We start from the raw sequence: 13,675 nt of genomic DNA, 5'->3' as shown, positions 1-13,675 counted from the left end.
CTGTACATGTTTTAAATTATATAACAGAATGGATAGCAGTAAGTACACATCAATGCAAGAACTGCAGGGTTCTGTCATTTCACTGTCACTTATGAAATTCAGCCCTCCAAAGAGCACAGACTTCTTGAAACTGTATCGTTACCTAATGCCTTCATTTGAATAAATGATGTAAAGAGAGGGCTCCCACAAGGCCCCTCTTTCTTCTCTAGAGTTGGGGAGTCGTAAACAGGCAGGGGAGGGGCAGGCCTTCAACAAGAGCCCTTTATTGGGACAGAAGAGTACTCTGGCTTGTTCCATTCTTGTGGTATTCAGCGACAGTTCTTAAATTAACTGATACATGGTGGAGGGAAAGAGCTGAGGGAGAGAGTTTAAGACAAATCACAGAGATATAGAACTTCATCTTTTAATAGATTTGTTTCCCATCAAATTTTACTCACATGTCTACACATATATTAACCCACACAGTTGCTTTATAGGCATCCCAAAATTATGAGTTTACCAAAGTGGCTAGCCTGAGAGAAAAAGAAATGAAAAGCAGCTTAGGTGCCCATCAAAGATGCATTTTGATGAAGCTTTATAGGACTCCTGCTGAATCTATGTGTGCCAAAGTGTTCTTCTCAGCCTCAGTTTCTCCTTGGGCAGTTCTGAGAGTCAGTTATCCATGTTGTTTTTCCAGCCCACTCTGAAACTTGTAAGTTGATGTGGCCTCTGTCCAGGATGTCTTGTCCACTGGCTATGCTGTTTTTCAGAGGGTTGGCATCTGAATAACTTTCTTCCTCTAGGGAAGAAATGTCTCTGAATAGAAAATTGTGCAAAAATTTTTCTTTGGTAATTCTCACATATTCTTTCATAAACTTATAGGAATAACTTTCTAGCTCACTACCGGTATTTGTAATTATTATAATTACTATATTGTTCATGGTCCTTCACATCATTGAAATTATCATGCCATTTCCCATATTATATGAAACGTATAATACAATGATTCCAATTAACTACTATTAATTTAACAACATCCCACATGGGAATTTACGAGGATCAGGTTTGTTCATACTCCATTCAACCAGCTCTAAGTGCCCACTGAATACCTCTCTTAGCTTAGTAAATCTTCTAATTAACAAGGAGTTACCTTCCTTTTTGAGGTTGCTCTGTGTTTAGTCCTCCATGTAGAATGACCAGTGACCACACCATTAATTGTGGCGATACATCCTTAGCAGCTTCAGTTAGATTTCAGGAAGCAGAGCCAAACACCACTGCAAGGTAATTATTTTCAAAAAGGTGTTTCTAATGAAGGTAATCCCGAGAAAGCATCTTCCCTGGGTGATTACACGTACAGTTAAAGTACGTTATCATGTCCCCAGTGATTGTGACAGATAACCACTTTGGCACAGCCCCTGGATTCCCGGCAAAGTTGGACTCTTGTGACAAAAATGATTGAAGAAATGATGGAAACAGAACATCACACCAAATAATCATCTGCCCACACATATTTATTTGCATTCTTGCAGAGGCCCAGATCTAGTTAGTGTGCCTTCATAAACTGAAACGGTCTGTAGGTGTTCTGGGTCATGGTTTACGGTGTTGACTAATACTGTTAGCAAGAGCTCACCACCTGTGTATGTTTGGAATCTCTGGTTTGTGCTTTCTGAATCCAAAATTGGAATAAACTCAGTGAGAACCAAGACCATGGCTCATGCCATCTTCAGGACACATTTTTAATCCAAATATGTGATTATATGCTCATTACTTTAATGATCATTACCACATTTGCTGCTGCATTAGACACCCAGGTGTATCTTACTCCATTCCAATTTTATAAGGGGTGGAATTGAAATACATGTAATACGTGGAAGTGATTTTGAGGTTTTTAAAAATTTTTTTTATTTAAATTTTTTATTTCTTTTTTAATTTTTAAAATTTATTTTCAGCGTAACAGTATTCATTGTTTTTGCACCACACCCAGTGCTCCATGCAATACGTGCCCTCCCTAATACCCACCACCTGGTTCCCCCAACCTCCCACCCCCCACCCCTTCAAAATCCTCAGATTGTTTTTCAGACTCCATAGTCTCTCATGGTTCACCTCCCCTTCCAATTTCCCTCAACTCCCTTCTCCTCTCTATCTCCCCTTGTCCTCCATGTTATTTGTTATGCTCCACAAATAAGTGAAACCATATGATAATTGACTCTCTCTGCTTGACTTATTTCACTCAGAATAATCTCTTCCAGTCCCATCCATGTTGCTACAAAAGTTAGGTATTCATCCTTTCTGATGGAGGCATAATATTCCATAGTGTATATGGACCACATCTTCCTTATCCATTCGTCCGTTGAAGGGCATCTTGCTCCTTTCCAGTTTGGTGACTGTGGCCATTGCAGCTATGAACATTGGGGTACAGATGGCCCTTCTTTTCACTACATCTGTATCTTTGGGGGTAAATACCCAGTAGTGCAATTGCAGGGTCATAGGGAAGCTCTATTTTTAATTTCTTGAGGAACTTCCATACTGTTCTCCAAAGTGGCTGCACCAACTTGCATTCCCGCCAACAGTGTAAGAGAGTTCCCCTTTCTCCACATCCTCTCCAACACATGTTGTTTCCTGTCTTGCTAATTTTGGCCATTCTAACTGGTGTAAGGTGGTATCTCAATGTGGTTTTAATTTGAATCTCCCTGATGGCTAGTGATGAACATTTTTTCGTGTGTCTGATAGCCATTTGTATGTCTTCATTGGAGAAGTGTCTATTCATATCTTCTGCCCATTTTTTTTATATGATTGTCTGTTTTGTGTGTGTTGAGTTTGAGTTCTTTATAGATCCTGGATATCAACCTTTTGTCTGTACTGCCATTTGCAAATATCTTCTCCCATTCCGTGGGTTGCCTCTTTGTTTTGTTGACTGTTTCCTTTGCCATGCAGAAGCTTTTGATCTTGATGAAGTCCCAAAAGTTCATTTTCGCTTTTGTTTCCTTTGCCTTTGGAGACATATCTTGAAAGAAGTTGCTGTGGCTGATATCGAAGAGGTTACTGCCTATGTTCTCCTCTAGGATTCTGATGGATTCCTGTCTCCCGCTGAGGTCTTTTATCCATTTTGAGTTTATCTTTTTGTATGATGTAAGAGAATGGTCGAGTTTCATTCTTCTATATATAGCTGTCCAGTTTTCCCAGCACCATTTATTGAAGAGACTGTCTTTTTTCCACTGTATATTTTTTCCTGTTTTGTCGAAGATTATTTGACCATAGAGTTGAGGGTCCATATCTGGGCTCTCTACTCTGTTTCACTGGTCTATGTGTCTGTTTTTATGCCAGTACCACGCTCTCTTGGTGATCACATGCCCACGTTAACCACTCTTGTTCAACATAGTATTAGAAGTCCTAGCAACAGCAATCAGACAGCAAAGAGAAATAAAAGGTATCCAAATTGGCAGTGAAGAAGTCAAACTCTCTCTCTTCGCAGATGACATGATTCTTTATAAGGAAAACCCAAAAGACTCCACCCCCAAACTACTAGAACTCATACTGCAATTCAGTAACGTGGCAGGATACAAAGTCAATGTACAGAAATCAGTGGCTTTCTTATACACTAACAATGAAAATACAGAAAGGGAAATTAGAGAATCGATTCCGTTTACTATAGCACCAAGAACCATAAGATATCTGGGAATAAACCTAACCAAAGAGGTAAAGGATCTGTACTCAAGGAACTACAGAACACTCATGAAAGAAATTGAAGAAGACACAAAAAGATGGAAGACCATTCCATGCTCTTGGATCCGAAGAATAAACATTGTTAAAATGTCTCTACTGCCTAGAGCAATCTATACTTTTAATGCCATTCCGATCAAAATTCCACTGGTATTTTTCAAAGAGCTGGAGCAAATAATCCTAAAATTTGTATGGAATCAGAAAGACCCCGAATCGCTAAGGAAATGTTGAAAAATAAAAACAAAACTGGGGGTATCACGTTACTTGAGGTTGTTTTATAATGAGAAAGGTTTTTGTTTTATACAGAAATTCAGGTAGAATGGATATGTTCTAGATATGTAGTAATAGTCTACAAAAAACCCATAAAGTCATATTGCAAAAAAGAAACCTACTGGTAGCAGTGTACACAGATGCGCAGCAAGCAGCAAAACACAACACAGACCATGGTAACATCATACAAACACCGGTACTATTAGCAAATGTTGCTAACCACAATAATAAAACTGAATAAATCGAAATACAAAGCAATATCATCAGAAAAATTGGTACAATGCAAACAGCAAAATACATTTGAGTAAACTATACAAGTACTCATAAAAGATGGGCACTAAAATTTCAAAGGTGTACAAAACATTAAGTAAAATAAGTCTGAAGGGTTTCCAACATTATGCTCATACATCTCATAAAAGCAGCAAGGAAAGAAGAGAAACATGAATTCTTATGTAAACTGGTATTTCAGTGTATAGTCAGGTTTTAATAGCAAGCAAGGAAGATGCAAACACAATCACATGGTTTGAATCTATATCCTTAAAACTCAGAAATCACCAATTCCAAAGCCTGAAAACTCAGTGACTCTGCTGAAACTGAGATTTTTAAACATTACAGGCCATTACTACTTTTAGGACATACCTTGCTTTTTATGTAGGTGTATTTTTCTGCATCTTTTGAAATAATGATTTCAGAAATTATCACTGTGTTCAAAAGACTCCTCTGAAGATGCATTTTCTGTTACTTTACTACATATATAAGGCAAAGCTTAAACCTAATGCTATACCATGGGAATGTGTAATCAATTGTCCTAAACATGATAGGGAAACAACTCAGACATCCTCCGATTTGTCTCCATGGCCTACTCTTGCCATGTTAATGTCTACTGGTGAGTTTCACCACCAAAGGTGGCATCACCATCACTATCCTTCTGAATTTGAGTTCTAGTTACACCTTACCCAGTTCTATACACTTTTCATAAGGTGGGTACACTAAAAACAGCAATTTTGGCATACATTTTCTGGAGGGAATAAGTAAGTATCTGGCCTTTTCCCCGTTTATAAAACCACCAACAAACTTAAGTACAGAATACTGGTTATGTGAATAGGGTTTAAGATATTTGTTTAACATTTAACATCAAGAAAGCTATTTTATGGGTGGAGGATAAGTAAATATGTAATTGAACTGAAGACTAGCAGTAGAAGTTTAGGCAAGGAGGATCACTGACCCAAGAACAGTGGGCTGCAGGAGTTGTTTATTTAGATGATGGGAAAGTGAGTGAAGGCTTTATCACTGGGGAAGAAATGGAGGAAATCAAAGGATGTTTTATTGTATGGCATGGAGGACTGGATTGGATTTTTAAAATAATGATGAATGTGCTTTTACTTGTAGAAATAGATGATGAATTCATCAAAAACTTGAAAATACTCATTCCTTGGCTACTTAGTCCTGAGAGCCTAGATATTAAAGAGATCAATGGGAACAAAATCACCTGCCGAGGTCTGGTGGAGTACTTCAAGGTATCACTCTCGTTTCTAGAGCATTGTTTTAGAATGCAGTTCCTACTTGAAACAAACAACTTATAGACTCTGTAATATGGGGGCAAAGTTATGAGGAATCTATAAGAATAAAAAAATCATTAGATTCCCAAGAGCAGCTTAGTTTCTGAAATTAAAATTTTAAAGAAAACTTTATCTTGAGAGAAGTATATTTTGGAGTATGAATATATCTAGGCATTGGTAAAGTCTATTTTTTGTTGTTGGGGGAGAAGGTGTTGCTCAAGATCCATAACATATAGTAGTCTTCAGTTATGAGCTATAAAGAATTTTACTTTCATTCTGAAGATGTTCTCCAAGGGGCTATACTTTGCCTTCCTATTGGAGAAAATTCTTCCACAATTTCTCTCTCTGCACTAAGGACTGATTTGAAGTGGAATTATTTTAAATTTTCATTTACTTGTTTACTTTAGGTAGCACTGAATACTACTATTTTTTTTTTTAAACCAGCCACATATAGTGGGGGATTTCAGCTACCAAACTAGTTTGTGGATTGATGCCCCAAGGGCCAAAATACCAATTTTTAAAATTCAGATTTTTGTCATTTAAGATACTGTCACATACCTCCTATGTGATTATTTATCTTCTTCATTCTTCACAATAAATGACATGTTATTTATCTACTAAAGTTTGAATTCTTACTGTGCCTAACATTACGGAGGAGCTTAGAATTTAGTGGAAGATTAAGGACCCTTACAGAAATCTCTTCCATAAATCTTATGACATCAGCAGGTACAGATGGCTGTGAGTGACGGCAAAAGAAAGGTTACTCCTAGCAGAGGGATGTGAGAAAGTTTGAGGAGGTGGCAATGAATTAAGCCTTTAAGAAAGGTAGGGTTGGCAAGAATTGTTGTGTGGAAAGGGCACTTCAGGAAAAAGGAACAACTAAGAAAGGGGGGGATTTAAAAGGAGAAAGATAATAGTTCCCCAAACTGGCAAGACCTTAGACTTTAGAAAACAATTAAACAGAATTGGAGAAAAATTGAATGGAATTCCTTGAACATGAGTCTCTTTTTTTTCCCTTTTTTTTTTAAAGGCCTATATAAAGATCTATCAAGGTGAAGAATTGCCACATCCCAAATCCATGTTACAGGTACTTACTAATCAGGAGGCATGACATTTTAAAACATACTTGTCACTAAAGCTAAGCTTTCTTTAGCTTTATGCTCTGCTAGACTAGAGATAAGCTCCAATCTGGCCATCAAAAATTAGCAAATAAAAATATTGGAATATTTATTGGGAGATTATTTTTCTGTTAACTACTGTTTGTGTGTTCAGGTAAACACTTTTGTATATACATAGAGGAGCTTCTCTCGTGCTGACATACAGACACTTTTTACCACAGCTTTCATTCTCTTTGTACAAAACTGGTTTAGAAAACAGACTCACACTGTGACTTAGGTTCACACATGTACTGAGTAGAAAAGCAGGTCCAGGTTTTAAAACAAGTGGTCTCTACAAATAAACATTTAAGAAAGGAGAAACTAGCTTTTTCCTTACTTATTAAAAAATTTCTTTAAGTTCTTAATAGTTCATTTTTGTTATCAGTGATACATTGTACTATCAGTATCAGTCCTTAAACTTAAGACATGTTTGTCTATATATTAGTACACACAAAATGTACTGTGTATTATTTCCCATGTGTTTGGGTTTATAGATCCCCCCCTTGGTGAGAGGCTTAAAAATATTTAAGAGGAAAAAAATCTTCCAAATGAAAATTCATTTTTGTAACTATGGACTACCATTTTATGTATTTTGAAATTTTAATTTTATAAATTTTTAAAAATTTAGTGGAAATACTTCAGTACTTCAAATTATTTCATGACCTTGTGTTCTTGTACATTTCTTGCACATGATACTCAGAAATGAGAATTGCTTGTGAAGGTTTAATAAATATGAATTCCATTTTACATTATACTTTGTACTTTGTTCAAAGGCCACAGCAGAAGCTAACAATTTAGCCGCCGTGGCAACTGCCAAGGATACATACAACAAAAAGATGGAAGAGGTAAGAATTAATATTTTAAATTATGTTTTAAGTAAAATCAGTATTTCTTCCATGAGCTCATTCTTTTTTTTGTCTTCCAAGTTACGCTGCAAATGCAAAGAAGTGGCTTTGACTTACTCTTTCTCAGCTTATGTATATTGCATTTCTATTTATTGTATACCTAAAGTATTTTTTAGGAAAGGAACACTATGTATGCACAATTTAAAACATATTTTAAGTGTGTTCCCGCTATATTACTTTTTTTTTTTTTTTGGCCACATCTTCCCACTATTTATAAGCTCTAGTGACTAAAATAACATGTGCTACCCTCTCGCTACATCTCCCTTCATGCAACAATTTCAGTATTTCTATTTTAACTCTGAAAACCCATTAGGTTGCCTGGGTGGCACAGTTGGTTAAGCATCCGACTCTTGGTTTTGACTCAGGTCATGATCTCAGGGTTGTGAGATGGAGCCCCAAGTTGGGCTCCGTGCTGGGCATGGAGCCTGCTTAAAATTCTCTCTCCTCCTCCTCCCTCTGGCCCTCTCCCCACACCCCCCCCCCCCCCCCCCCCCGCCCAACACACCCTCTCTCAAAAAAAAAAAAAAAAACACCCATTAGGAAAAAAAGAAATTAGACTTCAAGGGCTAATATTTCTACATACTGCTTTTCCTCTTTTTAACATTCTGAATTGGGATGCATCTAATAATTATTGTACATATCTACTAATATGATAGGGTTTTCTCCTGAAAATGTTATATATTATAAATTACATCCAAAACTGGTGGAGTCTTAAGAGTCAAGGGTAATACAGTTTATGGAATGGTGTTCACAACGTAAGTAAAGGGTAACTAGAATCAGAGTACGCTTTATATAAGTTAAATCTCAAATAACCAAAGTGAAAGGTATGGGTAACTGACATTTCCCTTGTAACTTAGGAAAAAACTGAAAACGTAGTCCAAGAACATTGAATATGCTTCCATTTAGTCTCTTGAAGAATATATTGTGAAAGGGCTCCATTCAAACACAATCAGTGAAACTGCCAATGAACATGTTTTTCCTAATTTTATTTTTTTGGAGTTTTATAGCATTGCTATTAAGTTAAACCTCTTTGGCCAAAAATACTTTAGTATATTTATAATAAATTTCCCAGAGGATCTTGTATGTAAGTAATTTGATTTTGGGTTCATTCTGTGAATGCACTCAGTTTGCAGTTCACTTTGAATCATGCCTTTTCATCTTGAGGAACTTGGATTAAGTCTCAGATATTCTTTCCCAGGTCAAAACGAAAATAAAAATTAAGCATGGCTTTATGTAAGTTATCTATAAAATATTGGTTCCACTTACGGTCATGCCTGATATGGACTGTGCAAAGATGTGGGCTGACAAAACATACATGTAAACTCCTGATTATTGTGTTCTAACAAATTCAACTAGCTAAGTGGAAGATAGTGGTACAGTTGCTAATTTTACTCTGCATGGCATAAACGGCACTTCTCTCTATCTGATACAGATCTGTGGTGGTGACAAACCATTTCTGGCACCTAATGACCTACAGGCCAAACATTTGGAGCTTAAGGAAGAATCTGTGAAGCTATTCCGAGGGGTGAAGAAGATGGGTGGGGAGGAATTTAGCCGGCGTTACCTTCAACAGTTGGAGAGTGAAATAGATGAACTTTACATCCAGTATATCAAGCACAATGATAGCAAAAATATCTTCCATGCAGCTCGTACCCCAGCCACACTGTTTGTTGTCATCTTTATCACGTACGTGATTGCTGGTGTGACTGGATTCATTGGTTTGGACATAATAGCTAGCCTATGCAATATGATCATGGGACTGACTCTGATCACCTTGTGCACCTGGGCGTACATCCGCTACTCCGGAGAATACCGAGAGCTGGGGGCTGTAATAGACCAGGTGGCTGCAGCCTTGTGGGACCAGGTAAGAATACTTTTATCCTCTTCAACAGATTGCAGCACACTATGTACTAAACACAATGTTAGGTGTTAGAACTGAACAGGTGAACCTGACTTGGGCCCCAGTCTTCAAGAGCTTTCGAAGCTGTCAAGATGGCCAGATACAAACGACTAACTATAATACGATATGCGAAGTCCTACATAACCGATTTCTAGTTAACATTTCAGTGTTTTCAAATATATGTGGATTAGGCAGTTTTGCTTTCTACTTTTATTTATCCTAAAAGTTAAAGCTGTTAAAGAGAAGTGTGAGAAAGCACAGCTGAGTTTTCACTGAGCGGACTGTGACTTGTTTTATGTTAAATTACTTTGTACTTAAAACCAATCATTTGATTCATGCTGGTTTTGGAAGGGAATGTATGTGAACCACTAGCATTAAGTGGTTGTATCACTAGCTCTTTTAGTATAAACTCCTAAAAAGCAGGATCTGATTATTTCAGATTGTCTCTATTTGAAGTAGGCGTTTGTACCGGCCACAGCACGAGTCCAGGTCAACCTCTGGATCAGCTGCTCATGGGCTAGTTGTCCTTTGTGTTTCAGTTAACCACAGCCTACAGTCAGGGTCACTGCGGTCCATTGTTCAAATAATTGATGGATAGGGAAGACAATTATAAAAACACCTAGAACGATAATGAACTCACTGTCATTCTGGAAGTATCTTCAGTTACATCATGAAAATTTAGGGGCATTTAGTGAAGCTAAAATTGAGATTCTTCATAAACTTTTGGAGGTAAGACTTTTGAACTTATGTTCTGCAGGTAGCAAGTAATAGCTACAACTCCCTGAGCATTTATACCTACGTATACTCTTTAGAATGGAATTTTAACTAATGAATTTACCATATGCCTTTGAAGAATCTGGTTAAGATAAACTAATGGTAGCACTGTGGGTAAAGCATTAATTAAAAACTGGATCCTCTGGGGCACCTAGGTGGCTCAGGGGGTTAAAGCCTCTGCCTTAGGCTCAGGTCATGATCCCAGGGTCCTGGGATTGAGCCCCGCATCAGGGTCTCCTCAGCAGGGAGCCTGCTTCCTCCTCTCTCTCTGCTGACTTGTGATCTTTGTCTGTCAAATAAATAAATAAATAAAATCTTAAAAAACAAAAACAAAAACAAAAACTGGATCCTCTGAGCCACTGTCTCAAATAGCTCCTGAACCTTAGAAGACTAAAGAAGGGCTATTTGAGGTAAATCCCAAAGCCTTCCTAGAATATGATGCTGAACCCTAATATAGAGTAATATAGAATTGGGTTCTTCGAAAGATTCAGATACAATATGTAATCTGAACTGAAAAAATGTGTAGGAGTATTTGTTCTTAAATGCTCAGAAATACTGTAAACAAAGTTGAATTATCATAACGCTATTAATGAAGCAGGATATATACTTTTCTTTTTTCCCTTTTAAACTGCCTTTGCCCACAGGGAAGTACAAATGAGGTAAGTTAATTTTTTTTAATTGAGAGCTATAAACTTTATTATTTTATAAACCAACTAGCCATTAATGGATTAGAAAGTCTTTGGTGATGTAATGAGCACTGGGGGTTATATACAACTGATGAATCACTGACCTCTACCTCTGAAATTAGTAATACACTATATGTTAATTAATTGAACTTAAATTTAAAAACAACTTTGGGCACAACTGCTCCTTTGTTCTTCTAAGATTCATAATTTTAGCTGTAAATTTTTAATATGGTTTTTAAATATTTTATTTATTCCCAACATCTTATGTGATATGATCTGCATATGAAACATACAAGTTGATTGTCAAGAATATCCTGTTTTATAAAAGTTTTATTTCTTGAATGTGTAGAAAATTCCAAAATTCTTAAGCTCCAACATTGTGCATTTTGCTCTACTGCATAGTGAGATAAAAATAGCGTTATGAATCTTGAGAAAACCTAATTTGTAGAGAGTCTCAAAGTGGAGCTACAAACCTTTAGACGTTTTTAACTCAGGCTTTTGAGTGACAGTTACCTTTACCACGTTAAGCAGGTTCCAGGCCAGTATAAAGTGTGACTTTCTGAGCATTCCACAGAACGACCTGTAAATTGGTGTTCATTTCTCCTACTGGACATGGGCAAAACGAGGAAAGAATCCTTTGTTACATAAGAAAACTGACCTCTGTAGAGTTACTCTGGTCATCTTCAGGAAGCAAAACTGATCTCGAACAGCTACTGAGATAGCACATCCTTCTTTCCTCAGTTTCTGCTGTTACATACAACCAGAGTATTTCCTCTAATCCATACCAGTGATACATTTAATACAAGTCAGTAGAGAAATATTTTATGTAAAATTCAGTAAAACAAATTCATTAAAGAAGTAAAAACAATCTAAGCTGAATGTTAGGAGTATGATAGAGCTAGGGCAATACCATGATATACCAAAGTGTATTCACAGAACTGATGATGGTATGTAGTATTCAGACTTAAGAAAACAGCTATCAAGACTTCAAAAAGATAAAAATCAATGAAATTTCCTGGGCATTGGTTACTATTTAAAGGATATCAACCTTTTAAAAATATTCAGACTCTTTACAGACTCCAGAATTACCTCAGAAAAGCTGGTTTTAACTGAGTGTTCAATATATGAAAGCCAGAAGAGACAATGAATCTTAGACATTCGCTGAGGGGGAAAAGGACCAAAATATTTATGGACACTTATGTAAAGTAATATATAAAAATTCCTATGAGACAAACACTGTCAACACAAAGAACAATCACAGCTTTATGAGAAAAGGCTTTCTGAGATAATACTTCTGAAAAACGTTTTGTAAGATATGAATCAAGTAATGGAAACAAGGGAAGAGAATGTTTAAATGAATGATCCCAGCGTGGCAAGAGGAGGGGCAATGTATGTACTTACTGGCATATTTCCTGATCGTATCAGGAAATAATGGGGGGCAAAAAGGGTCCCATTCTGAAAACTTGTAAGGAAGCCCAGATAGCAAGTGGTCTAGCTGTGTCTAATAAGGCAGCTATTGGCAGTCAGAAGTTAAATTCCTCCCAAACTGGTAATATTCAAGATAGGAGTTCTCACACATCCCTAGGGCACAGTGTTTGGGAAGCCCTGCTCCAAAAGGTGTGCAAAGTCAAAGGAAATGTAGTCTGAGAATAAACTATTTGCCACAAAGATCAAGCCATACACACACTGAAGAAGCGAAAATAGTTTTGAGTTCTAAGATTCTTAGCTATTAATTTATATCTTAAATAGGCTAATGATATAAAAATTCCACATTAGCATGCTAATTATATAGTGCCATAAACTATTTACATTCAAAGGAAAAATTTTACATTCGTGTTTATAATCTTGATTCTTGTATCTCTAGGCTTTATACAAGCTTTACAGTGCAGCAGCAACCCACAGACATCTGTATCATCAAGCTTTTCCTGCGCCGAAGTCAGAATCTACTGAGCAATCAGAAAAGAAGAAAATATAATCCAAATTTTTTGAGTACAGGTGCATGACCAATTGTCAGTTAAATATTCAGTTTTATGTCTCCATGCAAACATTCAAAGTGCTTCTATCAGGACAGAGTAAAATACCAAGCTCCTCTGAAAACTTCAAAATGGTTTAGTTCTTTTACTTCGGTGTTTAATAAGCAGATGTATGTATGCATGGTTGTATCATTTTTGTTAACATGTATGGTTTCTTAAATTTTGTCTTCAAATATGCTGTTATAATTTAAAGTGTTTGTCTATGATGACAGTACATGTGTTCTGCTTGAATTTACTAAATTCTTCTACTGGGTTATATAATTAAACCATGTAGTAATATTACTCCATGTTTGGATATGCTCATTTAATTTCTACAGGAGAATTTTTAAATTATTTCACATAGTCATCCATTTAAGCATAGCATAATGACTCAACAGGCTTGATTCAATCTCTATCATCTTATATATACCACAAGCTTTTATTTTTAAAGACATTTGGGAGCTTTTCAGTTGCTTTATCAAAAACAATACTGCTTCTTTTATATTATGATTTAATATAGAATATAAACTTCTTGATCAAAAATGCACAAAAAAATCACTTTGTATATGTACTTGAGTTTCACTGCATTGTATATTTTTTCATTTGGTACACAAAGAAATGTATTCTTCATAGGTTTATTCTTTTAACATGTGAACTATTATTAAAGTTTACCCTGGTTCCTAATATTAAAAGCAAATGCTTACTGAATTTGG

At 36.4% G+C, this 13,675-nt stretch overlaps 1 protein-coding gene across 2 annotated transcripts in view; it reads left to right on the top strand.

Annotated features, from left to right (window-relative positions):
• The window catches only part of ATL1 (atlastin GTPase 1), a 63,139-nt gene extending 49,469 nt beyond the window's left edge, over positions 1–13,670 (top strand). Inside the window, exons 9-14 of one of the 2 annotated variants that reach the window (XM_032871157.1) lie at positions 5,359–5,486; positions 6,559–6,615; positions 7,459–7,530; positions 9,023–9,454; positions 10,909–10,923; positions 12,815–13,670. In XM_032871157.1, coding sequence (XP_032727048.1) covers positions 5,359–5,486; positions 6,559–6,615; positions 7,459–7,530; positions 9,023–9,454; positions 10,909–10,923; positions 12,815–12,925 — 815 coding nt within the window. In that variant the 3' untranslated portion in view covers positions 12,926–13,670. The remainder of the gene's footprint in view (positions 1–5,358; positions 5,487–6,558; positions 6,616–7,458; positions 7,531–9,022; positions 9,455–10,908; positions 10,924–12,814) is intronic. The other variant, XM_032871158.1, reaches the window with a different exon arrangement.
• Positions 13,671–13,675: the final 5 nt, after the last annotated feature.

This window comes from Lontra canadensis, unplaced genomic scaffold (genome assembly GCF_010015895.1).
Source record: "Lontra canadensis isolate GAN:19392208 unplaced genomic scaffold, GSC_riverotter_1.0 scaffold42, whole genome shotgun sequence".
Taxonomy (NCBI): domain Eukaryota; kingdom Metazoa; phylum Chordata; class Mammalia; order Carnivora; family Mustelidae; genus Lontra; species Lontra canadensis.
Note: the sequence above shows the minus strand (reverse complement) of the source record. Positions and strands in the feature narration are given on the sequence as shown.